At 35.8% G+C, this 25445-nt stretch overlaps 1 protein-coding gene across 2 annotated transcripts in view; it reads left to right on the forward strand.

Moving 5' to 3' along the window:
• LOC142357771 (uncharacterized) overlaps nucleotides 1-23039 on the forward strand; it is a 406796-nt gene extending 383757 nt beyond the window's left edge. For both annotated transcript variants that reach the window (XM_075409310.1, XM_075409313.1), the window contains exons 3-7: nucleotides 10595-10786; nucleotides 10854-11356; nucleotides 11455-11556; nucleotides 11622-11850; nucleotides 22379-23039. In XM_075409310.1, the coding sequence (XP_075265425.1) occupies nucleotides 10595-10786; nucleotides 10854-11356; nucleotides 11455-11556; nucleotides 11622-11850; nucleotides 22379-22806 (1454 nt within the window). In that variant the 3' untranslated portion in view covers nucleotides 22807-23039. The remainder of the gene's footprint in view (nucleotides 1-10594; nucleotides 10787-10853; nucleotides 11357-11454; nucleotides 11557-11621; nucleotides 11851-22378) is intronic.
• The last annotated feature ends 2406 nt before the right edge of the window (nucleotides 23040-25445 follow it).

Genomic DNA, 25445 nt, shown 5'->3' on the forward strand with positions numbered 1-25445 from the left:
CAAAAGTACTTGCTACTTTACCTTTTCTCTTTTGCCTTTCGGGTTTTTGGAGGTTTTACCCGCGCCAATTTCCGCCGTAATGAGTGTCTCTGGCGAAGTAATCTTCCGTTAAAACTTGTTTTTGCCCTACAAGAGAGCAATTTGGATATGGAATTGACCTCAGATAAACGGGATCCTGTAAAGTTATTATCCGCATGACTTTGATTTTGATATAGCTCATGCTCTAAAGGACAATGAAATGCGTAGTTCAATTGCAAAGCTTATAATTGCAGTTTGTGATGCTGAAGTGCTCGCTCATCAGATTTTTTTCAAATGAATTTCCGAATGTCTTTGTTTAACGGCCTCTCAATATTAACGGATTGTTTTAGTTGCAGTACAGTACTACTTTCAAAATGTAAGCTTTAATATGTCAATAACGGATATGAAACCATCAGGTTTAAGAGTTGAAGAGATTCATTTAGGTTGAAAAGGCTGTTTTTTGTCCCCTTTTTTATTATACTGTACTGAGGAGCTGGTCAGTCAGCTCCAAAACAACGTGTTGAAAGCCCGGCAGCGAGAGGACAGATTATTCATACTCTTCCGTGAATTATCTGTCCGGCAGAGAGGGGACAGATTATTCATACTTTTCCGTGAATAATCTGTCCGGCAGAGAGGACAGATTATTCATACTTTTCCGTGAATAATCTGTCCGGCAGCGAGAGGACAGATTATTCATACTTTTCCGTGAATAATCTGTCCGGCAGAGAGAGGACAGATTATTCATACTTTTCCGTGAATAATCTGTCCGGCTGCGAGAGGACAGATTATTCATACTTTTCCGTGAATAATCTGTCCGGCAGAGAGAGGACAGATTATTCATACTTTTCCGTGAATAATCTGTCCGGCAGCGAGAGGACAGATTATTCATACTTTTCCGTGAATAATCTGTCCGGCAGAGAGAGGACAGATTATTCATTCTTTTCCAAGAATAATCTGTCCGGCAGCGAGAGGACAGATTATTCATACTTTTCCGTGAATAATCTGTCCGGCAGAGAGAGGACAGATTATTCATGAGTGCGTGAGTCCATACAGCACAAAGACTTACTTTTTAGCTAAATGTTTTGATACTCAGTCGAATCTGATCTTAGTTACCATTTCTAATAATTTTTGGTAGCAATACTAGCCTCTGTATCCCCTCATTAAAAGCAGGAAGACGCGTAACTGCTGAAGAACATCAACATAATGCATACTTTAAATTTTGTTTGTACTAAAATCAGTCCTTCATTTTTCCTTTCAATCCCAATATGGTTTATGGGAATCAATGATGGCTATTTTCCAGCATTCTGCCGGTTATGTTTTCTAAAATATGCAGTTTTTTTTAACAGAAACTGAGTATATTAGACATTCTGTTATCGAAAATTGTTATTGGAGTTGCAAGTCAAATTGGAGTATAATTTGTTTTTTTCTGAAGATGAGTGATATAATGAAGTAAATAAAAAGTTTGTTAGTTTATTTAGGTGTTGGCTAGAGCTAAAGGTAAGCTCTACTTCGCGTCGATTCCGGAGTCTTCCGTCTATGTTTTGTAAGATCTGTTCGCACTTTTTTCACCCTTTCTTTTCAAATGGGAAGTCAAATTTGAGTTATGATTTTCTTCACTCTGGAGTAATAAGAGGAGAGAAAAGCGAGTAGTTATTAGGCGTGACATTTCATTGTTTTAATTCATTGAAAATGCCATTTTAAGGCATTTACTAGTTGATCTACTTTTTCACTTTAAAATTGAAAGTTTTTTACGAATTTATCAAAATATGTTTTTGAAAATAAGTACTTATTTTTTTTTAGATTTTTTGTTTGTTCTGTCGCTTAATCACTAATGTTATTTTACTATGTACTCTATTTAGTCATGTTTGAACATATTGATCCGTTTTGCGATACTTTATTAATTTTGCATTCCTGTTCGGCCGCTTAGTCATTCAAAATAGATCTCATTTGCTCTCTTATTAGGATAATTGAATCGAATCGGGTTGAGTACACTGCTAAGAGTTTTGTAGACTTTCAGACCACTTGTTTTTAGAATTTTTGGAGCGTTTCATTGGTATCTACATTTGTTGCTACTTTTACATGGCCTTCAATTTTAGTTGATATATGCACTCTATCTGTTGATAACGGGACACAATATAAGAGTTCAGGTTTTGCTGACATATTTTCAATTTGTTAGCATATTTTGATGCCACTTCGACCGTAAAAATAGTTTTTTGCCAAATGTTTGGCGTTCTCTTACTTCGTCTCTCAGTGGATTTCTGTTAAGTTGGCGTTTGCTGTCTAAGCTGCTTTTGTGTAGAGTTCTTTCGAAGTTTTTTGACATAGTACTTCAATAACTATTTTTCTCTAAAATGAAATACATTGGATTTTAGTAGAATTCTGTTTACTTTCGTGAACGTCTTTGTTTATGACTTGTTCATTATCATAGGCTGCCCTTTTAAGGAAGCTGATAGTGGTTTTTTGTTCTTCAGTTCTTTAAATTGTAAATTAGGACTTGTGCTGTCATGTTTTTTTTTTCAAGTAGTTTTCAAATATTTGTCCATCACCTTGATCTTTCAAAACTGGATCAACAGGTAAGGTGGTTTCATTAGAGGTGCATAGCTGGCTTAAGTCGTCCTTCAAGTGATTAGGGTCGTGCAGTTGGTGGCAGGGCCTTAATTCAAGGTTAAAAGTTCTTTTTCAGGAGTTTTTGAGCCCAAAATGGTTTTCATGGTTTTTCGTCATTTTTCTAGTTTTTTATCAGACTTAAATTGACGTTCGTAAGGGCCGATAAAGGTCTTTTGCGTATCTTTATTACTTATTATGACCATTTGTCAGCGGTTTGTTTTGTACTGCGAACATAGGCACGCAAAATGAGAATGTATTGCATTTTTTCTTCTTTACAAATTTGATTTTCAGTTTTTTTAGCGCAAGGGGTCAAGGAGCTTCCTATAGGGTTTGATGATGGGTTACTGCATATCTGGCATTTGACAGTTTTTTTTACACATTTTGATATCACGAATTGTAGCAATTTTTTGAAAAGAAATTTTTCCAACTTTTTAAATTTTTTGCAGTTTTCAGTTTCTACAGCTCAAGGGGCTGGGGAACCTCATCTTGAGTCTACAGCCCCAGGGGCTAGGGCACCTATCAGTTTGCAATTGACGCTTGCTAAATATAACAATATTTGTTCTCAAAAATTTTTATTGAATTTTAAAATTCTTCGTGTATTTGCTGAATTCTTTGTTGTCGTGTCATTTTAGCATAGGGGACAGGTCTCATAAGTCCCTATTATTTTGATTGATTTAATATTTTGTTTAATGCTATCTTTATTTAATATTTCATTGAATATTTTAATTTTATTGAAAATTTCAGTTTAGTGCTGTTGATTTCTTCATGTTCTGCATGTTCTTATTATGACTTTGTTCTCTTATCTCTTGGTTTCATCAATGACAGGTCTCATCAGTTGCTGAGCATGTTTTTCTCAATTGAGGTAATTGTTTCAGGCCAAAGCTATTGCTTTTCAAATATACGCTGTTCGTTTTCAAAAAATGTTAATGTGTTTTTGTAAAAAAAAAACCTGTTTTACTTATTGCTGTCTTATTATCACTTATTCTCAATAATAACATGTCTCTTCGGTTGAATGAAAATTCATTTATTCGAAACAATTCTTTCAGAGCGTAGCTAATGCTTTCGGTCACCTTTGTACTGTTAATGATTAAAAAATATTTGTAGCCAAGCTTTTTTTTTTTATCTTCTACGAAATTTGGTTGTTTTCACTGTTATATTACTTACTCTGATTTATTGATAGTTTTCATTGGTTTCTAATGAGCAAAAAGTGTTTCTAATTATGTGCATGAGCTCATAGGAAACAATTTTTTTGACTTTTACACTTCTTTTAAAAGAAGAAAGTTGATTTTTTTAGTCCTGAATATTTTTTATGGTCTTGTCACTCTCAAAAAATACGGTTCCCATTAGCTTTGTAATGCGACGTTATTTTGGTGAACCCAATTGCTTCAATCTTCAGCTAAATTTTTCATTGACTGAGATACCGTTTCTTTCCGAATTGTTTAAGTGAGTTAGAATCCTGCGTTCATCTGTAGGTAGCTCTATTGTCTCTGTTTCAAACATTAGAACTGCTAAACGATTTTTAGGTCCCCTAGAATTTTATTCTATGCTGTGGTTATAGATTCCGAAATATAATTATCTGTTCATTTATCTTTGACTCAACGATTTTCAAAGATTTTCTGGTTTTCAATTTGTTTTGCCTCCTTTTTGCTTTGTGTGCCAATGTTCTCCTCTAGATTTTTGTATTGTGTACGCATTGCAAGTATGTTGATATAAAGTTTAATTGTTGGGTCATTGAGTAATTCAGTTCTTTAGATTGTTTTTCAGCATATGTCCTGCTATGTTTTTTAATTCGCTCTACCTTTTAATCACGTTTTTCGTTTTACTTAAGTCATGATTTTCACGTTTGGCTCGTGACTTACTTCACGTTTGACTTGCTATTTTCCGGCAATTGGCCGGCTATTTTAAACAGTTGTGTCTTTATGCAAAATTTTACTAGGCCGTTTTGTTCTAGAGCATTTTTCTATTTAACTTCTCGGCTGATTTTTTTGATCTTGACCTAAATTGCTCTTATTCAGAAGTTACGTGTTGCCAAATCAAAAGCCATTGGAAAAAGAGGAATAACATGACCCTGACATCCAAGTGGTTAATGCTTTGGTCTCTTACGCAAAAGGCGATGCTTCGAAACTGGAGTTTTTTTGCACTTAAGAAAAATTATGCAGTCTAACGTCCCCTGTGAATTAACCTGTCCCGCTAGTCGCTCGGAGCAATTTTTCCAACGTTAATCGGTTTATGTTTGATAGCATCGCAATTTTTCTCAAGTCACAACACATCATTTAATTGGAAGCTCACAACTATGTATTGTTCTTGAATAATCAGTTTACAATTAATTAAAAACAAATGCATGTTGAAAAGTGACAAAAATTGCTAGGTTTTAAGATAATTAAAACAGCTTTTAAACGGACATTATCCGTTTGTTTTTGAAGAAAGTGTCCGTTTGATTTTCATTTCAAACCAGAAAATGATGTTATTTGTCCCAATATTTTTATTTCATATTATATTAGTTTCATAATATATGTAAATTTTTGGTTTTCTTTTGTCGTTAAACACAATTAAATGCTCTTGATGTTTAGTTCTGGTTATAAACATGACGTCTTGTTGGTTATCTTAAAACTTAAGATGATTTAAACCGAGACTTCACTTGATAAGAGAAATCGAGCTGAGCGTTTTATGCAAAGTTCTGGCCTGACCGTTTTCGTGCTTTTGTTCTAGAACATTATTGGCTTCTCAAGTGACTTTTTCACGCTTGTCTTCTATTTTACTCATATCATTTGCTCTCACTCCGAAATAAAGTTTGTTGCCAAAATGCAACCATTTTTAAGCTAGCCTTTCACAAGGGCCTGATGGCCGAGTAGTTAATGCATAAGTCGCGAACTCCTGAAATGGAAGCACCCATATATATATGGAAGCACCCATATATAAAATTTATCTAGGCTACAGCCCCTGAGTTAAATTTCCCCGCCTGTAGTTCGAGAGCAGTTTGTCCGAGATTAGTTTTATCGTTCTGTATATAAGCTGGGCTCGTGTTTGGTTGATGAAATCTTATAAAATTGAACCTAAAGTCGCAGTCAGTCTTAAATAAACAACACAAATTAACTAAGCCAATGAGATAATGGGTTTCGGAAAAAAACCCAGCGGAAAAACCCACTTAATTTTAGATAGAAAATAAACCCCCACGGAAAAAAATCCCTCATTGACTTTTAACGAGCTGCGCGTTTGGCCGTGCCTTGCGGGCCATGGTACTTTCTTGGAGGACCGTAGGACTTGATATAAAACTATCACAACCGAAGAAATTATCACGACCAAACTTGAAATTCCAACTGGGAATTTATTTCTTATCTAAAATTATGTGAGGTGTTTTTTGCGTGGTTTTATACTAGACCCGAGATAATAGTTCGCTCTCAGTGACAACGTCCACTGAAGGCCAATCAAATAATAAGGGCGTCAACTTAATAATTATCGTCGAAATTATTATGGTCGAGTCAACAATATCAACTAAAATTTCGATAAAGTGTTAAATCTGAGGGGCCTCGAAGTAATCACGACTCATTTTTATTTGAGACAAGAATTCTTGGTTGGTGCGTATAGTTCCGTGTGGTGTCATTTCAACAGGCTGCTCGTCTTATTCTACGTTCGCATGTGCTTGTGACGTAATTATTCGGCAAGAATCGAAATTCAGAAGCGAGCATCCTCTACTCTGCAATGCTTTTTCGGTCACGATCCATCGAGCTTTATTTTCTGGACCATTTCAGAACCTCGCTAAGTTGTTGATGTGCAGCTCTCATGACATCGTTAGCACTGTTTCATTTTTAGTTTTTCAAAAGAGCTACGATTAGAGCCACTTGAACTTTCATAAACTACTATTAATAATAATAAATTGTTTCCAGAGGTCAATAGAAAAAAATCTTAATTATGTATATTTACATCGTGACAAAATCAATATCACCCTGTGAGATCACTATTAGGCCATGAAGGCCTGTTTTCAATTGTCTCAAGCGGAAGAGAAATGACCAATGTAGTTGCTGACAAAAACAGGAAACTTACCGCTGTCAGTAAAATACAGAATTAATTAGCTATTATCAAAGTTAGACAGTAACTCACAATTGTCTATGATGTAATTATCATGGAATTTATGGAAGAAACCTTTAACTTGAAGTTTTGATCTAGTACGAATATTATTTACAAAGTTTGGAAAATATACTAGTAAGCAGTTTATCATCCATCTGATTTTAGGTCTTACAGAAAAATTGTCATATTTGTTTTTGAGTCGACAAAGTTTTCTTGACCTTGTTTGACCATTCGTAATTTCAAGAAAATCATCTTCTGAAATTAAATTTTCTAGACATAAAACTGAGTGTTCGCTCCTTATTAATTTTGTAGCTGTTTTCAAAATTTCAGAGGTGTAGCTCTGATACATTGTAAATGAGTAGTTTTCTCCTGGTGGATGTCATGGATTCATATTTCTTTTTCAAAGTCTAGCTATTCTGTTTACATCATGTTCAGTGGTTTCAAAATTTTGTGTTTTGCACATCTATATAATGGAACTCCATACTGAGCAATTGGCTGCATATATGTTTTATAAACTGTTACAAGCGGCCTTGTGCTTAAACATTTCTTCAAACGGTAGTCATTTTTTTCCCACTGCCTCAGCATGTTGTTGGAAACTTAAGTCTTTGTCAAGTAGGATGCCTAGATACTTATTTACTGCAACATTGGGTATTTCCGTGTTGTCTATCTTAAGAGTGTTTAAGTGATGGGTATTTTTCTTTGTAAAACCTAATTGTTTTTGTTTTATCAGCATTCAATGTGAGGTGATTCTTGTTCAGCCAAATTGCAGATCTTTCTAGAGCTTCTTGGTGCTCTTCACTTTCGGTTTTCAGTTCCTCTTTGGTGTAAATCACAGTATCGTCTGCATACAAAATAGTGCCAGTTTGCGGTGTAGCGAAATTAATATCATATGGATAAGAAATAACAAAGGTCGCAAGATCGAGCCCTGGGGTACGCCAAATCTGATATTCTGTGTTCATGACTTTCACCACAATTTGAGTAAATTGCACTATTACTGAGATAGGATTTTAGTGTTTCTAGGACAGCAATTAATCCGGAATTGCTCCCTTAAACCACAATTCAAACATTTATTAAATAAAATTTGGTGGTCAACAGTGTGAAAGGCCTTTTTAAGGCCATGGAAGGTGCATGTACTTCTCATTGTTTTACTTATCCTGTTTGATCTCAGGATCTCAACAAGTTCTTCGAGCGCATCAATTTTACTTTTTTATTCTCTGAAGCTGAAATGGTTTTTGGTTAGGACGTTTTCTTTGTTCACGAAAACAAAAACAATTCTGTATAAAATTTTCTGGAAGACTTTTCCAATTGCTGGTAAGATACATATTGGGCGGTAATTTGATGGTTCAGTTTTATCACCATCTTTGTTACCCGACAGCTTTCTAACGACCTCAAAAAAGTGTTTTACCGCTGCTGGCATTCTTGTGTATTTCTTTTTGTTAAAATTGTCTCATTTTTGTTCTTACTAGCTTTTTGACTAACACTGATTGTTCATCATTCTTCTTTTTGGTTCTGTCAGATTTTTCTTTGAGGCAAACTTTCGTCATAAGTGACTTTTCTAGGAAGCAGCGTTTTCAACCTCATTGTCAATCCAATTTATTTGTCTGCTGACTGAGGGTTTTTGTTTACTGGCACCACTTGATCCAATTCTCTATTCAAGAATTCCTGTAACTATTTTAGAAGAAAATTGCAGTTTTTACTGTTTAATCCGTCTGCTAAAACTTTTCCAACGTAGGACTCAACATTTGTTCTTAATTTTTAAATTATTCTGGGGTTTTGCATTTTTGACCATATGCGAGAACTGCAGGGTTCTTTTTCTATCCCTTGAATTCGTTTCCGGTATTCCACTAGCAGCATTTTCTTTTGACATTTTGTAGGGAACGGAAATTTGTGAAATACAGGTTAAGTAATGTTTGTGCTGTTTTTGTCTCCCGAGTGTCAGTATTAGGTCCCGCCATTGTTTGTCCGAATGCTTGCAGGATCGATGTTAGCTGGCTGAGATTTTTTCCTTTATGAGAAAAGTTTACATTGGAGTCACCACAGAGTATATGTTTCAAGTCTGGTTTCCCAACAGTTTCGTCTAAAAAATTTTCCAATGTATGAAAAGTTGTCTCATTAGAGCAACTAGGGGGATGGTAATGCAGCTTATAACGGCTTTAAATTCTCTTCTAAAAAATGCAGAGCTCTAGGTTACAGCTCAATCTTAGGAAATCACAGAGTTGCTGTTTGTAGTTTCCGTCAGGATAGCCGTCTAACGCCAAAAGCAAAAAGCGTATATCAGTTTGCTATTGACTACTTGCCGAAATCACAATCAAGATGATCCTTTTAAAGTTTTTTCTTTCGCTATCAGTTAATAAGCAATTCGTCAATTGAACCTTGTTTGAAAGCATAAAAATTTTCTTTATAATAGAGAATAGGCAGAGATTTTTTCATTATCATGAGTAAAAGCGTTTCTTTGTCTTGTTTCTTTCTTTTTCAGAAAGGTCTTGTGTTTTGCTTCTTAAGTGCTGGGATATAATAATCCTCTGGATTATCGTTAGCTGGGCGTGGATTCTTGCCGTTCTTTTTGATAGCATTTACATTGTTAAGCTCGTCAATCTCATTGATTTTTTACATCAGCTTTTGTTGGCCTCTGTCCACCAACACAGACACAGTACAATTGTGAGTGCGTACAATTATGTTTCGTTTCAGCTGTGATTTGTGACTCTGCTTCAGACAGTGGTTCGATCAAATTTATGTTTTTACCGTTGATATCTTTTTATTTTCGTAGCACTGTTTTCTTTTCAAATATTTCCATCTTGTCATCAAAATAAATAAATTTGCAAATGACCGTCGGAAATTGGTGATCGGTTTCAGTATTTGGTAGAATATGACAGGCTTTTACGCTATCTCTCGGTAACTTATTCCCAAAAAGTTTTTAAAAAGTTGTGTATCATATGGAACATCTTTGCTGGTGCGGGCTTTAAATGGGGGATTTACCACAAGCAAACCATCTTTTCGGGTGTACCTTTCTTGTGCTTGTAGTCTATCGTTTATATTTTTCTGGTTTGCGCGAAGTTTTTGCAACTCAATATCTTGCTCTTTATTTGTTGCTCTGAGACCTTCAACCTCCTTGTATAATGTTTCAATTGTTTGTGGTGGTTTGTGGTTACTCACGCCCTCTGATATCACATTGGTTTCTGGGTACTCCTTGTCCACCATTGTAGCCGTCAGTTATAGTCAGATAAAAAGAATCTTGAAATATTAAGTGTTACGTGAAAAGTAAGTTTTATTTCAATGTGCATGTATTATTTAGAAAAATACTTTTTTGTTCGGATCATTTTTACGCTTGGATCATTTTTACGCTCGTTTGGATCATTTCTAAGCTCAAGGACAGCCGACTGTTTCAAATGCTCGCTCGCTGCCTCCATAACAGACGCAACTTGGATTTTGACCAGAATGAACGCATGACGCACATATAGCTATATTCTGCGCTAGAAGAATAAGCACTGCGCTGAAAGCTATCTGGTTAGCACCTCCATCTCCGTAAAACTTAATTCTAGCAACGACTATCTTGATGTCTACAAATTCTCAATATAGCCATAAAGAATATAGTGTACAGCAACGCATTAGGAAATGAACGTAGCAATTGGTCTTAGAAAGAAACCATCTTTTGCGATTTGTGCCGCCTTGAAGTCAAAATGTTCTCCTATTGGGTTACTGATACGTTTTAAAAAGAGAAGTTGTATTTACTTAGTAAATTTTAATAACGTGTCTCTCTGTCATTCTATATCTGTCCTTACCCGCACTACAGGAAAAAGAAGGTTCTTTTTAATTTTACGAAGCAAGTGTTCTTGACTTTTCTGCAGTTTTTGAATATAGCCTTACAGGGTGGATTCATTATTTAGTTAGCATGCTATTTTTTCAGGACTGTTGAAAATGATCAGTGATTCCGTAGGAACGAACTTCTTCACCGAGATTAGGAAGCTATCTGATGAGTATAGAGAAGAAATGATAATTGACTTTCTGCACCCTTATTGTTCTCAAGATCTAAAGAAATCCAACGAGAAGGCCATATTAAGCAAAGTGCAAAGTAGTCTGGAATCGATTGGAATAGCAGGTTACTTTTTTGCCTTCTTATCTATTGAAATTCTGGTTCTCCCTTGTTTAGCAGTTTTGATGTTCAGGCCTTTATGAAAAAATTACTGGCAATAAGCCAAAACCCGATAACGAAGAGAACTCCAAAGTCGAGGCGACGCTGCCTACTGTTCAAGACAACAATGTTTCCAAAGTTAGCGGTAAAATGGACATGTCTAATGCACAGAGCGATTCTACAGCTGTTGACAATAAACCAGTAAAAGAGAGCAGTGATACATCCCATTCTAAACACCCTCCGATTGTTTACAATGTACCGGAAGATTCTACAGCTGTTGACAATAAACCAGTAAAAGAGAGCAGTGATACATCCCATTCTAAACACCCTCCGATTGTTTACAATGTACCGGAAGATTCTACAGCTGTTGAGAATAAACCAGTAAAAGAGAGCAGTGATACATCCCATTCTAAACACCCTCCGATTGTTTACAATGTACCGGAAGATTCTGCAGCTGTTGATAATAGACCAGTAAAACAGAGCAGCAGTATATCCCATTCTAAACACACTCCGATTGTTTACACTACGGTGGAAGAGGTGATTATCTTTCAACCGGATAAGCTGTTTTTACCTCCTATTCTCTTAAAAAGGAATGCTCATTTGTTTTAGTAGAAGTTATTGCAATAATGTTTTAGAGAAGTCGATTGAGTGATCAGCCCCAAGCTCAGAGAAAGAATGATTCTGGTTTTGAAGGCAGTGATTATGAAGCAGAAAAGCAGAGGAAATTGGATGCGCACGTAATTGTTCTTTATTGACTACGAAATTATAGCAGATATTTATAAGATTTATCGTTCTCTTTTAGCGAGTGTACCGGAATTCTTTTGAGTCGTCTTACAAGTATTTCATTCGAGAAAACGACTCTAATAGACCACCCAAGGTGAAAGAGTTGAGCGGTGACCTGTTTGATTCATTGGATAGTTTGGCACACTGCGTATCAGAGGACTTCTCGATGTCCGCTGGCATTGCGGTTCAATTCAGGGACCGATTTCCGCCCATGAAAAACGTTTGCTTTAATCAATGGATCTATAAAGGTTAGGATTGAGTAAATCTAATTTTGTAAGTTTTTGAGGTCTTAAAAAGTTGATTGCTCCCATGGTATTATCACGAAATATTTTTTCTGTAGTTTCCTGCAAAAAGAGTAGAAATGAGAAGACAGCGGTCAAGTCAAAAAGGAAGTGAGGAAAAGGAAAAACGATCGGTAGTTTGAGTTCAGCTTCATATGAAGAAGCTTTATCGTCAAAAAGACTGAAAGATTACAGGATTGTTCTAATGCTCATATAATAGTTGAATTATTTAGGCGCTCTCCTATTTTACAATTCAAACGATTTGAATTGTATTGGGGCGCTGTATTTTTACGACTCGAAGATCAGTATTGGTTTTCTTCAGGTTTTTGTTACCCGAAATACTGTTCGTTCAGACGGCGTTTTCACCTAAAAGCCAAAGTGAGTGAATTTGCTGCGTAAACCAATTTTTATAGCGAGAGAAGTTTTTGTTCGTGCGGTGCGTTGAGTGAATGTCTTTGACTTTCAAAAGTGTTTTTTGAGAAAATGGCGCATATAGATAACTGTTTTTTCGTCCAGTCGGCTCAATTTTTTGCTTGTAGTTTTTTGTGGGATTAGTTTTTGATTGACAATGCATGAATTCAAACTCTGATTTTTAATAGACACCGTGAGTCTCTCAAACGACTATTTTCACGTTTGACTTCTGACTTACTTCACTCACTGTTTCATTTGAATGGATTTTAATTTCTTTCACGCATTAAATTACGCAATGTGGAGAATACTGTCAAAGTCAAAATATCAAAATCAAGAGACGGGATAGAACGATAAAGCCCGGCCATTAAGTCATTGAGAATTAATTTATCAAAGTGCATTAGAGTGTTCGCTAGCTGACATTGGCATTAAGCTTATTTATTAGCCTTCAGTTTAGAAGCTGAAGTAAGTATAGGTTTAGAATCTAACCGAAACTGCACACTGAATTAGAACCTTTTTGTCAATTTCTATCTCTTCTTTTTTATTAATAGCCGGACAGCGATAGCTGGGACTATTATTGGCCTTCTCTTGGTTTTTTTATAGCTGCGAAGCTGTAAGCTGAGCGTAGTTATATTGCGGTGCTCTTGGTTTTTTTTGTTTCGTCATCTGACGCTCTTTTTTCGTTTTACATTTGTTCACACAAAGCTGAAAAGTCAAATTTTCTGAATGACTTCTTCCTCTCACTAACGGCATTTGCGCGCGTGGCGTCATTTCTCACTCGCTTTAACGAAAGTTTTTAGGTTATTTGTGTGATTAGATTTTGATCATACGTGACTTACCTCACTCAATAAAATGACTTTTGCGCTTTAAAACTTAAGTTTAATTTGAATTTGTTTAAGGTCAAAGGAACTCCTATGTGCAGTAAAGGTCTCTAATAAGAGGCTTCTGTGGAATGATTTTTAACAAGCTTTACTAATTTATCGCTAAATGTTTTTTCCTAGCTTTTTGAGCGGCGTCGATTTTCAATTTAGATCTGTCTCTGTTTCTATCTCTATTATATGGCACGCAGGTCTATTCTTTCGCAGCTATTCCGGCAATCTGCCGGCTATGTTTATTTCGTCGTCATGATTTTCGTTACGACCATATGACGTCACAGCCACTTTTTGGTCATTCGTTCATGTAATTTCAACTGAATGGCATGCGTGACGTCATTTTTCGCTCTTAGTGGAGCGAGTTTTTTTGTTCATTCGCGTGATTAAAATTTTGGTCACACTTGACTTACCTCACTCTCAAAAATGACTTCCGCGCTTTGAAATTGACTTCTATTTATTTTAATTCAAAGAGATAAGGTCAAATGGGTGTGTGTCACTCTAAATGAAGGTTAATTGAGATCAGCTAATAGAGGCAGCAATAACTTATACTGATTTTTAATCAAAATATAACAGATCAGCCTTCAATGAAAAGACGAATTTTTTCTGGTCTATCTTTACTGTTTTTTAGACTGCCGATCTACGAATCTATTGCGGATATTTTCTGGCAATCTGCCAGCTATGTTCTTTTTGTTTCAATCCCGATGTGCGTCTAGCGCGTCAACGTCGTCTTTTTTCCGGCAATCTGCCGGCTATGTTTTTTAAATCATTTCTTTTGTTTTTGGATCTTTGAGCGAACTTTACTTTTTGCAATCAATTTGTTACCGTCACCGTCATAAATCATATAGAAATGCCTCCGTTTTTAATATGAGGTTTATTGTATTCTAAATTTGTACACAAAATAGTCCAATTTTAGTAGTTTTTTTGTCCAATTTCTTCTAAGTTTATGTTCGTATTTTGCATTGATTTTTTCAAATAAGGCTGTGTCTGCTTTGTAAGTGTATTAAATGTCATGTTCTTGATAAATCAATTATTTTGTGACGTTGTTAGAATTTCAACAAAATTTTGTTTCATAATTTCAACTTTGAAAATAATTTGACCTTTTGGGCCAAAATGTCTTTTAATCTTTCGATTGCGTTCTCACTGCCTGGTTTTGGGAGGAGCAGGATTTTGTTTTTTACTGAACCGTAAATAATAGGCAAAGAGATTGAGTTGTTTCTCTATTTTTAAAATTTTTGTTTTGACTTTTGAATTCTCAAATATATGATAATGCCTTTTAATTACTCGTTTTCTTCAATGCGTCCAAACCCTCCAAGTCCTTTTTCTCGGATATGTTTACGCCATTAGCTTTAATTTTATTGGCTGTGCCTTTATTGGTTGTTTTTTTGAATTGTTTTTTAATTTTTATGACTGATTTGGTCATGTTTGTTTTCTGCGAATTTTCTTGGTTATGGGTTTTGATATTAATGTTTTTGCCTTATAGGTTTTATCTGTTTACTTTGTCTCTCTACTGATATATTAGTCCTTGAAGTAGTTTGAAATCAATTCATTCAAATTATGTCCATTGCTAATTTTTCAATGCTGTGAAGCCACAACAGCGTTTTTGCTTCCTTAAGATCGATTCGCACAGTGAACTTAATTTTCGATTTTCTGCTTCAAATTGTTTCGTTACAGCTGATAAAGTGGTTAGATTTTTGTTCACGTTTTTGTCTCTGAAAAATTTAACCATTTTTCAACGTTAAAGTTCTGTTTCAAAATTTCTTTTGAAGTTTTGAAAATGTGCAAAATTTTAAATAAATTAAGTTTGATGGTTTAGGTTGTATTGTTTATAATTGAATGATGATAAAGCTATTTTTGTGTGCGAGCTTTTTTCAATGCTGAATGAAATTTTACTCACGGCTGGAGTTGAAAAAATTTATATAATGAATTATTTAACTATGGTGAGGCAAAGAATAGTTTCTTTCAGATAATGGTTTTGGCGGCGATCAGCTTTCTTTTTCGGGAAAGTTCGACGCTTCGAGTCGCTTCCGGAATTCTTTCGGCTGTGTTTTGTGATCTGTTCAAACGTTTCATCATTTTAGAAGTCAAATTGGATGAGTGATTTTGGTCAATTCAAAACAGGAAGTGGAACGAAAAGTCGACTGGTTCTGCGACGTAATTTTTTTACTCGAATTTTAAAATAGAGGGAGAATATGGTGTTGGAAAAGAATTGCTATATCGCTAGTGCTTTGTTCACATTTTGCATTTTGACGTTGATTTTTAATGTTTTTTAAATTTTTTTTTTGTTTTTTTAAATGGTTTTTCCAATCCATATCCCATTTTAGGTCTTGTTTCTTGTTTAGTCAATGAAAGTTATTTGAGTTGTAGGTCAGTATTTTTCCTGCTATGTTTTCTAATTCGCTTTACCTTTTGATCACGTTTTTCGTTTGACCTCTCAACTGATTGGATTTTAAATTCTTTCAGCATTGAATTACGTAATGTAGTGAATACGATCAACTTACAGAAGAGCAGAATCGAAAGAAATAGGACAAACCGATAATCTCATCAAGTCTTATTGCATCCGGTTGTCAAAATGCATTAGAGCGATTGCTAGCTGGAATTACTATTAAGCTTAACAGCTTTCAGTTTAGAAGATGAATTTAGTATAGTTTTAGAATGTAGCGCACCGAATTGGATTTGTTTTTGAGACTTAGGAAAATTTTTTGGTAATTTTTGTGTCCATTTTTCTTTTTATTTCAATGCTCCAAACAAGTTGGGAAATTGCGTTTAAACATTTTGGAGAGACTACTATTTCTATGTTTTTTGATAGTCTCACTTCCCTTTCCTCAGTTTTATGGTGAACCAATTTTGTTTGATTATCTATCAATTGGTATCAATTTGTCGCAAAATACCTTTTTTGCAGTGTTTTTGTGATTTTCCCTTGTCATTTTCTTGCTGTTTCAATAGTATTTGATATTATTATGTAGGAATTTATTCTGACAGTTTCAATTTTCAACATCAATTTTTTCCCAAATTATTGCGGTTATTTCTTGGTTTGGTCGACTAAAAATTGGTTTCGTTTGAGCGCTATTCACGGCTTCAACATTTTGCGTGAAATCTTTTTGACTTCTAGGGTAGTTTTGTTCACCTATTCTTGTAATGATTTTAAAGAGCAGTTGCTTAGCAAAGCAATCTAAATTGAATGGGTCATAAAAACGTAATTGGGATTAGAAACGGGTTAAAGCCCTAATGCCTGCTACTTTTCGTTTGCTACTTTACGTTTTTCGTTTGAAACTGATTGGATTTTAAATTCTTTCAGCATTGAATTACGTAATATAGTGAATACGATCAACTTACAGAAGAGCAGAATCGAAAGAAATAGGACAAACCGATAATCTCATCAAGTCTTATTGCATCCGGTTGTCAAAATGCATTAGAGCGATTGCTAGCTGGAATTACTATTAAGCTTAACAGCTTTCAGTTTAGAAGATGAATTAAGTATAGTTTTAGAATGTAGCGCACCGAATTGGATTTGTTTTTGAGACTTAGGAAAATTTTTTGGCAATTTCTGTGTCCATTTTTCTTTTTATTTCAATGCTCCAAACAAGTTGGGAAATTGCGTTTAAACGTTTTGGAGAGACTACTATTTCTATGTTTTGTGATAGTCTCACTTCCCTTTCCTCAGTTTTATGGTGAACCAATTTTGTTTGATTATCTATCAATTGGTATCAATTTGTCGCAAAATACCTTTTTTGAAGTGTTTTTGTGATTTTCCCTTGTCATTTTCTTGCTGTTTCAATAGTTTTTGATATTATTATGTAGGAATTTATTCTGACAGTTTCAATTTTCAACATCAATTTTTTCCCAAATTATTGCGGTTATTTCTTGGTTTGGTCGACTAAAAATTGGTTTCGTTTGAGCGCTATTCACGGCTTCAACATTTTGCGTGAAATCTTTTTGACTTCTAGGGTAGTTTTGTTCACCTATTCTTGTAATGATTTTAAAGAGCAGTTGCTTAGCAAAGCAATCTAAATTGAATGGGTCATGAACACGTAATTGGGATTAGAAACGGGTTAAAGCCCTAATGCCTGCTACTTGAACTTTGTTCTTATAATTCTTGGGTGCGATGTCTAGTACGTGTTGATATCGATATTTATTGGCTTTCCGTATCTAGCTACTGACTAAACCAAATCCTCGACAATCGTATGAAAAATTCGCCCGACGTTAGTCAGATATCTTTGTTTATTCAATTTAAAATTGAGTATGTGTGGAACAGAAAACAATCGTATAGTTTAAAAGAAGCGAGGAAAAATGACCGACTTCTCTGTCGGTCTTATTTTAAACCTTTTTGAAACTGCAGTTCCACAAAGCTATTCCGGCTCTTTTCTGGCAATATCTACGCTTTGTTTAATAGCCGCGTCAGAAGTTCCAGGTGGCTATTCCATGACGTCATTTCTGTTTTTAGGTCAATTGCGTGACTTACCTCACTCAAAAAAATGACTTCTGAACTCACTTATGGAACTTTAATTTTTATGAACATTTACTAATTAGAGGTCAATTTTGTGCATCTAAGTAGTGCCAGAGTTACATGCCCTAATTCCTGAGTAATAGAGTTTTGAGTTTTAATATCGAATATTAATTTTGAAAAAGCTCCATTAGGGATTTTTCCTTGTAGAGCAAATGTGTCCCATAAAAATGACAGTCCGAATTTAACCCAAAAAGTCTAGTGGTCTATTAAAAAGCTGGTGGTCAATCTTATTTCTTTAGTTGTTTCAATTCATGGTAGGCAACAAGCGTCTATCGCGGCTATTTTCCGGCAATCTGCCGGCTATCTTTATTAATGCTATTATTATTTTCATTTGATTCACATAGTGAGTGGGATCCTTGCATTAGTAGATATCGTTAGATAACCAATCACAGGGTTTTTTTAGCCATCAGACCTTCGACGGATCGTCATAGAAGACTGCTAAGATCTGTTTCCCAGACTACCGTTAGGTGGAGCCCTGGGATTTTATGGATCTCTAGGTAGAAAAAATTCTGCGGTTTAAGTTCTGCGGGCCTCTTGTCATCTGACTTCTCTGCTTTTACTGTAAAAACAGCTATGGTTCTCGTAGCATTGGTTATCTAGGCTTTTTGACATTATTTTGTACAGCAGATTTCGGACCTTTAAAGGAGGATTGGCTGCTATTGTCAACAATTGTAGTTGTCTGTGTGTGCTTTTGCAGTACTTGCTACTTTTAGAGACAATTTGCGCTAATCATCGGTTATTGCGCATTGCGGATGTGCCTTTTTGGTGTGCGGTTTCCACCATCCTACTGTCTTGTACGACTTATTGCTGCCACTAAGGTGGCAGCAAAGTGGTGTTGTATTTGGTATCGCAACCACTTCAGGATCTCTCTCTCTCTCTCTGACCCTGTTTTAATTTCACGTAGACATTTGGCATCACTTGTTTTGTTTTAAACAGCCGCGAAGCGATAGCGGCTTTTATTGGGGACATCGTGGTTTTTTCGTCGGCTTAATCGATGGTTCGTACGACCGAATTGACTTTTTCAATTACTTCTGTGACTTCTGCTTTACAGTTAAAATTTGTCTGCTTGACGTCATTTTTTCTTTTAGGTCAATTGCGTGACTTAGATCACTAAAAATATGTTTTCTGAACTCACTTATGAAACCTTAAGTTTTATGAGCATTACTATTTCAAGATCAATAGTGTGCAACTAAATAATGCCAAACTTATATGCCTTAATTCTTGGGTAATAGTCTGAGTTTTTGTTTTCGAATATCAATTTTGAAAAAACCTTTTGTACGGTTTTTTTAGACTCTATGTGTCATAACATTGACAGTCCGAATCTAACCCAAAAAGTCTAGTTGTCTATTAAAGGCCTGGTGGTGGATCTGTCTCTTATTTCTTTTCTTGTTTCAATTCATGGAAGGCCACAAATGTCTATCGCGGCTATTTTCCGGCGATCTGCCGGCTGTGTTTGTAGTAGAAAACATGCGACTACAATTATTCAGGGAGCAGTTTCTGTTGTCCTTCGCCAACATATTTCAGTGTCTGAGTATCTCCTTGTCTCAATATCTGGTTTACTTTGGTTTCGCAATCCACTCTTAGTTTTTTCGACTTTAAATCTCTTAAAGTCGTTTTTGAGAGCTCTTAGTCAATCTTTGGATAATGTCATCTGGTTGCAAAGCAAAATTAGCTCAGGGTTTTTAAGTTATTAAGTCTTATCAAAAGATAAGCATTTCTTACTGCAATTTCGGTCTCTTTCCAGGGACTGCAACGCTCAATTCCTTTACGGGTATCATTCTTTTTGTAATTTATTGTCATGAGCATTCTACATGCTTTATAAAGCACAGCACTGTTTATCTATGTCAATTTTTCTGGTGATGCTTGTTTGGAGACCAGACAGTAAGATTGCTTTGATGCAAATTTCTATCAGTTGGCACATGGTTTTCAATCTTAGTGTTCTACTTACCAGTGCTACCCTGAGCTTTACTATTGCCAGTCTAGCCTTTTGCAATTACTCGCAATTGTGGCTTCTGAATTCACTATCATTCCTTCTGCTTTTGGAATAGAAATTTTCATGCCGGATTCATTGACCTTTTCGTTGAAACGGTCAAGTCAGCCTTTCTATTTCAACTGACAACTAGCGAAAGGTAATGGGATATCTGCATATTCCAGGTGTCTGAGGACTTCCTTGTCTTCCATTAACGAGCATCTGCCGATCTTGTTAAAGATCAAGGCAGAGAGGTTTTGAACACCATATTGAATATTTCAGAGCAGGCTTATTTCAGGGGTTCATGATCCCGTCTTTGATCCTTGTACTCATGAGAGCTCCACTAACTACAGATTCAAGGCTTTCGCGAGATTTTTTAACACCTTTTACCAGTCTTTGTTTTCGTATTTTGCGGTCTGTACTTTGTTTCGTGGCATCGAAATTGCTTGAAGGGTGCCTTGACTTCTGAAGTCAAAGTGAAGACGGTCCAGCTCTATTATGGTCAAGTAATCAATCCTCTCTTCCAGAATCTTACAATATAGTTTACCTCTGTTGCGAAGATGAAGTGATGTAAAGTTGCTTGGATGCTTTTGGTCCCTTTTCTTGTACGGACCGATCACTTTGGTGTTTTTGTATTTTGTGGTAGTAATTCTTGTATTTTCCAACAGAATACGGAACATTTGGGTCAAGATGTCCTTTTATAGGAGTTTCAAAGTTCAACTGGTAATTCTAATTTGACCAGAAGCAGTGCCCGTCTTCAGAGCTCGAAGTTGCCTTCGAACTTCGAAGATCGTGAGATGTGCCCTAGGGTCACTGTTGCCCTCCTTGAATTGTTGTCTGTGGTAATTTAGCTGTGAAAAGCTCTGCATAATGCTTATGAACCATTTCATTGTCAGGCATTTTTTTGACTTTTTCTCGAACCATAAGGTTCTGTAGCACGGGAGTGCTTCTTTGAGAGCTTAGATCCATTAGCACCATTTACAAGTCTTTGTTTTCATTTTTTTGCAGTCTGTATTATAATCCATGGCAGCGAAATTGCTTGAAGGCTGTCTTGACTTCTGAAGTCAAACTGAAGACAGTCCAGCTCCATTATGGTCAAGTCATTAATTCTCTCATCCAGGATCTTACAGTATAGTTTACCTCTGTTGCGAGCATGAAGAGTCATATATAATTGCTGGGATTCTTTTGGTCCCCTTTTTTAATCGGAATGTTCACTTTGGTGTTTTTGGATTTTGCGTTAGTAATTCTTGTGCTTTTCCGCAGAATACGAAACATATGGGTCAAAACGGGATTTATCTCATTATAGGTGTTTGAAAGGTTAACTGGTAATTCCTATTTGACCAAGAGCCGTGCCCGTCTTCAGCGCTCGAAGATACCTCCGAACTTCAAAAATTGTGGTATGAGCCCTAAACTCACAGTTACCCTCCTGGAATTGCTGTCTGTGGTAATTTGGCTGTGAAAAGCTCTGCATAATGCTTTTGAGACATTTCATTGTCAGGCATATTTTCTCGAATCATAAGATCCTGTAGCACCGGAGTGCTTCTTTGAGAGCTTTGAAAGCGCTTCCTATATGCGTGTCCTGTAAATCCTGATAGGAAATGAGAGAGCTTCTACTGGCAATCTTTGGAGTCAGATGTTATGACTTTTTAAAGCACATTCTTTTTTACTATCACCAAGGTTTTTTTATTCATTGACTATCTTCGAAATTTTAGCACTTGAGCTCTTTTGCTGTTCGGTAGATTTTTTCATACTTGCCTCTGATGCTTATCTGACATGTCTGTGTTTTCATTTACGGCTGGCGCGCGGTTTTTACAAAATCTTTGTTCCTTTTTGAAGGATAATCATTGTATGACCAGTGCTTTGACTATCTTGCCAGGAAAACCTGAGCATTTACTTAGTGGACATTCGTCTTTCAAAGACAGTTTGCCTGCGCTTGGTTGTCGCCAGCTCGTTCTCTTAGCTTCTTTTTCTAAAAGAGACTTTTAATGATGGGCAGGCTTAGCTCAGCGATAATTTCTACCATCAGTTCACCATTCCTGTGGCTTCCATCTTGAGGTAGGGATCAACCGACCAGCTTGAGAAAACGCTCCTGCATCTCTTTTCCCACTGTTGCGTTAACTTCTCCAAGCGAAAGTAGCTGGAACTCCCTTGATGGCTTTACTTTCAGAGAAAGCATTTTGCGATACTTTTTCAGCTCTGGAAGATACTATGTACTCCATTTCTTCAAGTTGCCAGTTTGTCGTTTCCTGTTGAGCTTAGACATTGTCAGTCGTTAAGGCTCCTCAGTCGTTTCCAACTTTCTCTTTTGTCACTCTTAACGAATGGCTCTCCCTTGGTGGCTTGCTAGACCAATCCAGTGCAACCCCTTCCTCTTTATCCTGGCTTGGAACTGGCTAATTGTTTTTACAGACGTACCCTGAAGCAGTTACCCTCTATGCCATAATCGCAATAAGAGGTGTCAATGAATTCTACAAATATTCTAATAAAACATTTGCCAATTTTTTTCTTTCCGTATACTTTAATTTTTTACGGTGGTATATAAAAACCTCTGATAACGTCTTGTGAAACCCCCATGTAAAGTTGTTGCTAGAAATATTCTAGTCCGTAGAATGTCAAAATTAGTTTTAATGATCTTTTTCAATCAGTGAAGTTGATTAAGTTATCAGTTAATAACTTTTTTAAAATTAATCCGACTCTGGCGAGTTGTTTATTTAGTATTATTCCTGTAGCTGGATGCTTTAGGCGGTGTGGCTACGTTTAAAGATAATCGAAATAAAAGATGGATTTATAACATGGTTACGAAAGCAAAATATAGTGACAAGCCCACATACGAAGATCTTACAAAATCTCTGAATGCTATGAAGGATCATGCCATACATAATGGAGTGAAAGCTATCAGCATGCCTCAGATTGGATGTGGGCTGGATTTGTTACGGTGGGAATTCGTCAAGGACATAGTCGAATCAGTGTTCTACGATACTGAAATTCAAATTACTGTTTATATTTGGGAGCCACCGGGTAAAAGTGCGCATTCGGAGCAGCAGAGACCGAGAAATCAGCAGCGATCTCAAAATGATGGTCATGACAAGTCAAAAAATGCAAAATATCAAAGAAGTGAAGGTGTGTATAAGGAGTCAAGAAGGAATGGGAACTTCAATATGGGCCGCTGAAGAAGATATTATAACTAAAAAGCTCTGATGATGCATTTTGAATGACTTTTATTTTATCGCTTCTGACGTTCAATTTGTCCGTCAAATTTGTATTCCTTAATTGATAGGTGCTTCTACTACTTGTGAAGTTGTTTAACCTAAAATTGAAGACGCGTTGACCGCGTCATTTATTGGTGCCTTTTAATTTATAACTGATGTAATCGTTCCTTAAAATTGAAAAATTCCTCGTCCGATATCGTTGTACATGATTGGGCATGCAGTGGATGCCAGTGAATAGTGGAACACTCAAGTATTTAACTGCACTCAAACAACGTCCGGTGGTTTTTACAATAGTCTTTTTAATGTGATTTTTCGCTTGACCGATTTTTCATCTGACGCCCTAACTTTTTCCTATTCAGAAACGGGATAAACAGGTGACGCCCTGAGGGCATTAAGTGGCTGAGCAGCTCTCACAGAGCCTTTCGCCTTAATAGTATCTAAGTATGCGATTCAACGAAGCTGTTTTGATGAGACCTAAAGCTCATCTACTGAGCTAACCCCCACCTTCAATGCGCGCCCTAATGCTGGCATCCCTAAGCCACAGTTGGCTACTACTGGAGCCAACCGCTTGCGGGTTGTTTGAGAGCAATTTTTTCATCGAAAACCATAAAATGAAAGGAGATAACATAAAGTAGCATTTCATGTTTCTCTTTTTAATGGCCGCGAAGCGATAGCGGCTATTATTGGGGACATCGTGGTTTTTTTACAATTCAAAATCTCTTTTTTTAGATCTGTTGCACATTTTCATGATTTTTAAAGTCAAATTGGAGTTGTGATTTTAGCCACACCGAAACAGGAAGTGGAGCGAAAAAGCGAGTAGTTTTGGGGCGAGAAATGTTTTCGCTCTTAATTTAAAGTAGAGTGAGAAAACGATGTTTGCACAAAAATTAGCTTTCTCGCTAGTGGTTTTTTGTTCACATGCGGCAATTTCGTTTTGATTTTCACTGGTTTTTCGATTTTTTGGATCGGATTTTTTTCCCGATCCATTCATAGTTCATTCTAGGCCTAGTTTGTTGATTGAAGAAAATTTCCATTTATCGCTAGTGGTTTTTTGTTCATATGCGGCATTTTGACTTTGATTTTTTTGTTTTATGTGATTTTTTTTAGAAATGATTTTCCAAATTCACTCATAGTCCGTTCTAGGTCTATTTTTTTAAATTTGTCAATGAACATTTTTGACGTCAGGACTTTTCCTGCTTTGTTTTTTAATTCGTCGTCTCCATCGATGATTCTTGTGACCATTGACTTTTTCAATTTCAGTGACTTCTACTTTTACTGCTTTGCAGTTAAAGTTTGTGTGTGTGTGTTGTCATTTGTTCTGCTTTTAGGTCAATTTCGTGACTTATCTCAATAAAAAAATGACTTCTGAACTCGCTGAATGAACTTTAATAAATTTTTGAGCATTTACTATTCAAAGGTCAATAGTGTGCATATAAGTAGTGCCAAACGTATATGCCCTAATTCTTGAGTATTAGAGTTTTTAGTTTTTGATTTCGAATTTTAATTTTGAAAAAGCTCTATTGGGGCTTTCTATTTATAGAGCCCATGTGTCTCATGAAAATGACAGTCGGAATCTAACCCAAAAAATCTAGTGATCTTTTAAAGGACTGGTGGTCAATCTGTCTATCTTATTTCTTTAGTTGTTTCAATTTCATGGAAGGCCACAAATGTTTATCGCGGCTATCTGATGGCTTTGAGATTCCAACTTTGAGAATGGTGTTCGCTTGTTCTTTAAAGTTTCATTTTTAGAAACTAATTTCAGAATAAAAGAAGAGAACAAAATTATTAAACCCATAAAACAAGCGTTTTCTACATCTTTTCTCTGAATTTCAAAATTAGACTTAAACTTTAATATCGTAATGGGGTTATCGATAATTTTATACCTAAACTTATAACTGATAGTGAATTATAATTCATCTGAAAAACATTTCACGAAAATAAATTTCATCCATTTTTCTTGAAAAAAAGTTTTAAAGTGATGATTTTTGCTTGATAGATTTGATTCAACATCAAAAATAACTTTTAACCGCAACTGTGCTTTATGAAATGAAAAATATTGCAGGACAAAATAATCTAGAGCTAAAATCAAAAAAAGATTCATGTAAAAATGTTTCTATCCATTTGATTCGCTGAAAAGTGAAAATTATCGCTCTTTTACGATAAAAATAAACCTAACCAATTTTTTCGGTGAAGAAATTGACGCTGCTGAAAACTGAATCGAACTGAATTGCTGTAGAGCTAACGAAACATTACTAATTCATTCGAATAAAATGCTCTTGAATTTAATTGGATAGTCATTTAACTTTGATAAAAATTAAGTTTGAAAGAAACTGTTGCCTAGTTTGCTGGAAGTTTTGTTTCAATCACAACTCCTCTAAAAATGCCTGTACTGAAGATTTTTTTCTTGTAGGGTTATTGCTTCCATTGCTAAGGTCAAGTAGTGACTCAAATTAAGATAAATGGAGCTTCACGATGCTGAATTCCTAAGTGCCATTGCTAAGCGTTGTGTGAGTGTTATTGATTGAAACAATTTTACTGGTCGGACTTCACGATAAAAACGCGACGAATATTTGAATAAGGGCCGTTTCAATGTAGGGCTT

Source organism: Convolutriloba macropyga, chromosome 2, assembly GCF_964194025.1.
Source record: "Convolutriloba macropyga chromosome 2, txConMacr16.3, whole genome shotgun sequence".
Classification (NCBI taxonomy): Eukaryota; Metazoa; Xenacoelomorpha; order Acoela; family Convolutidae; genus Convolutriloba; species Convolutriloba macropyga.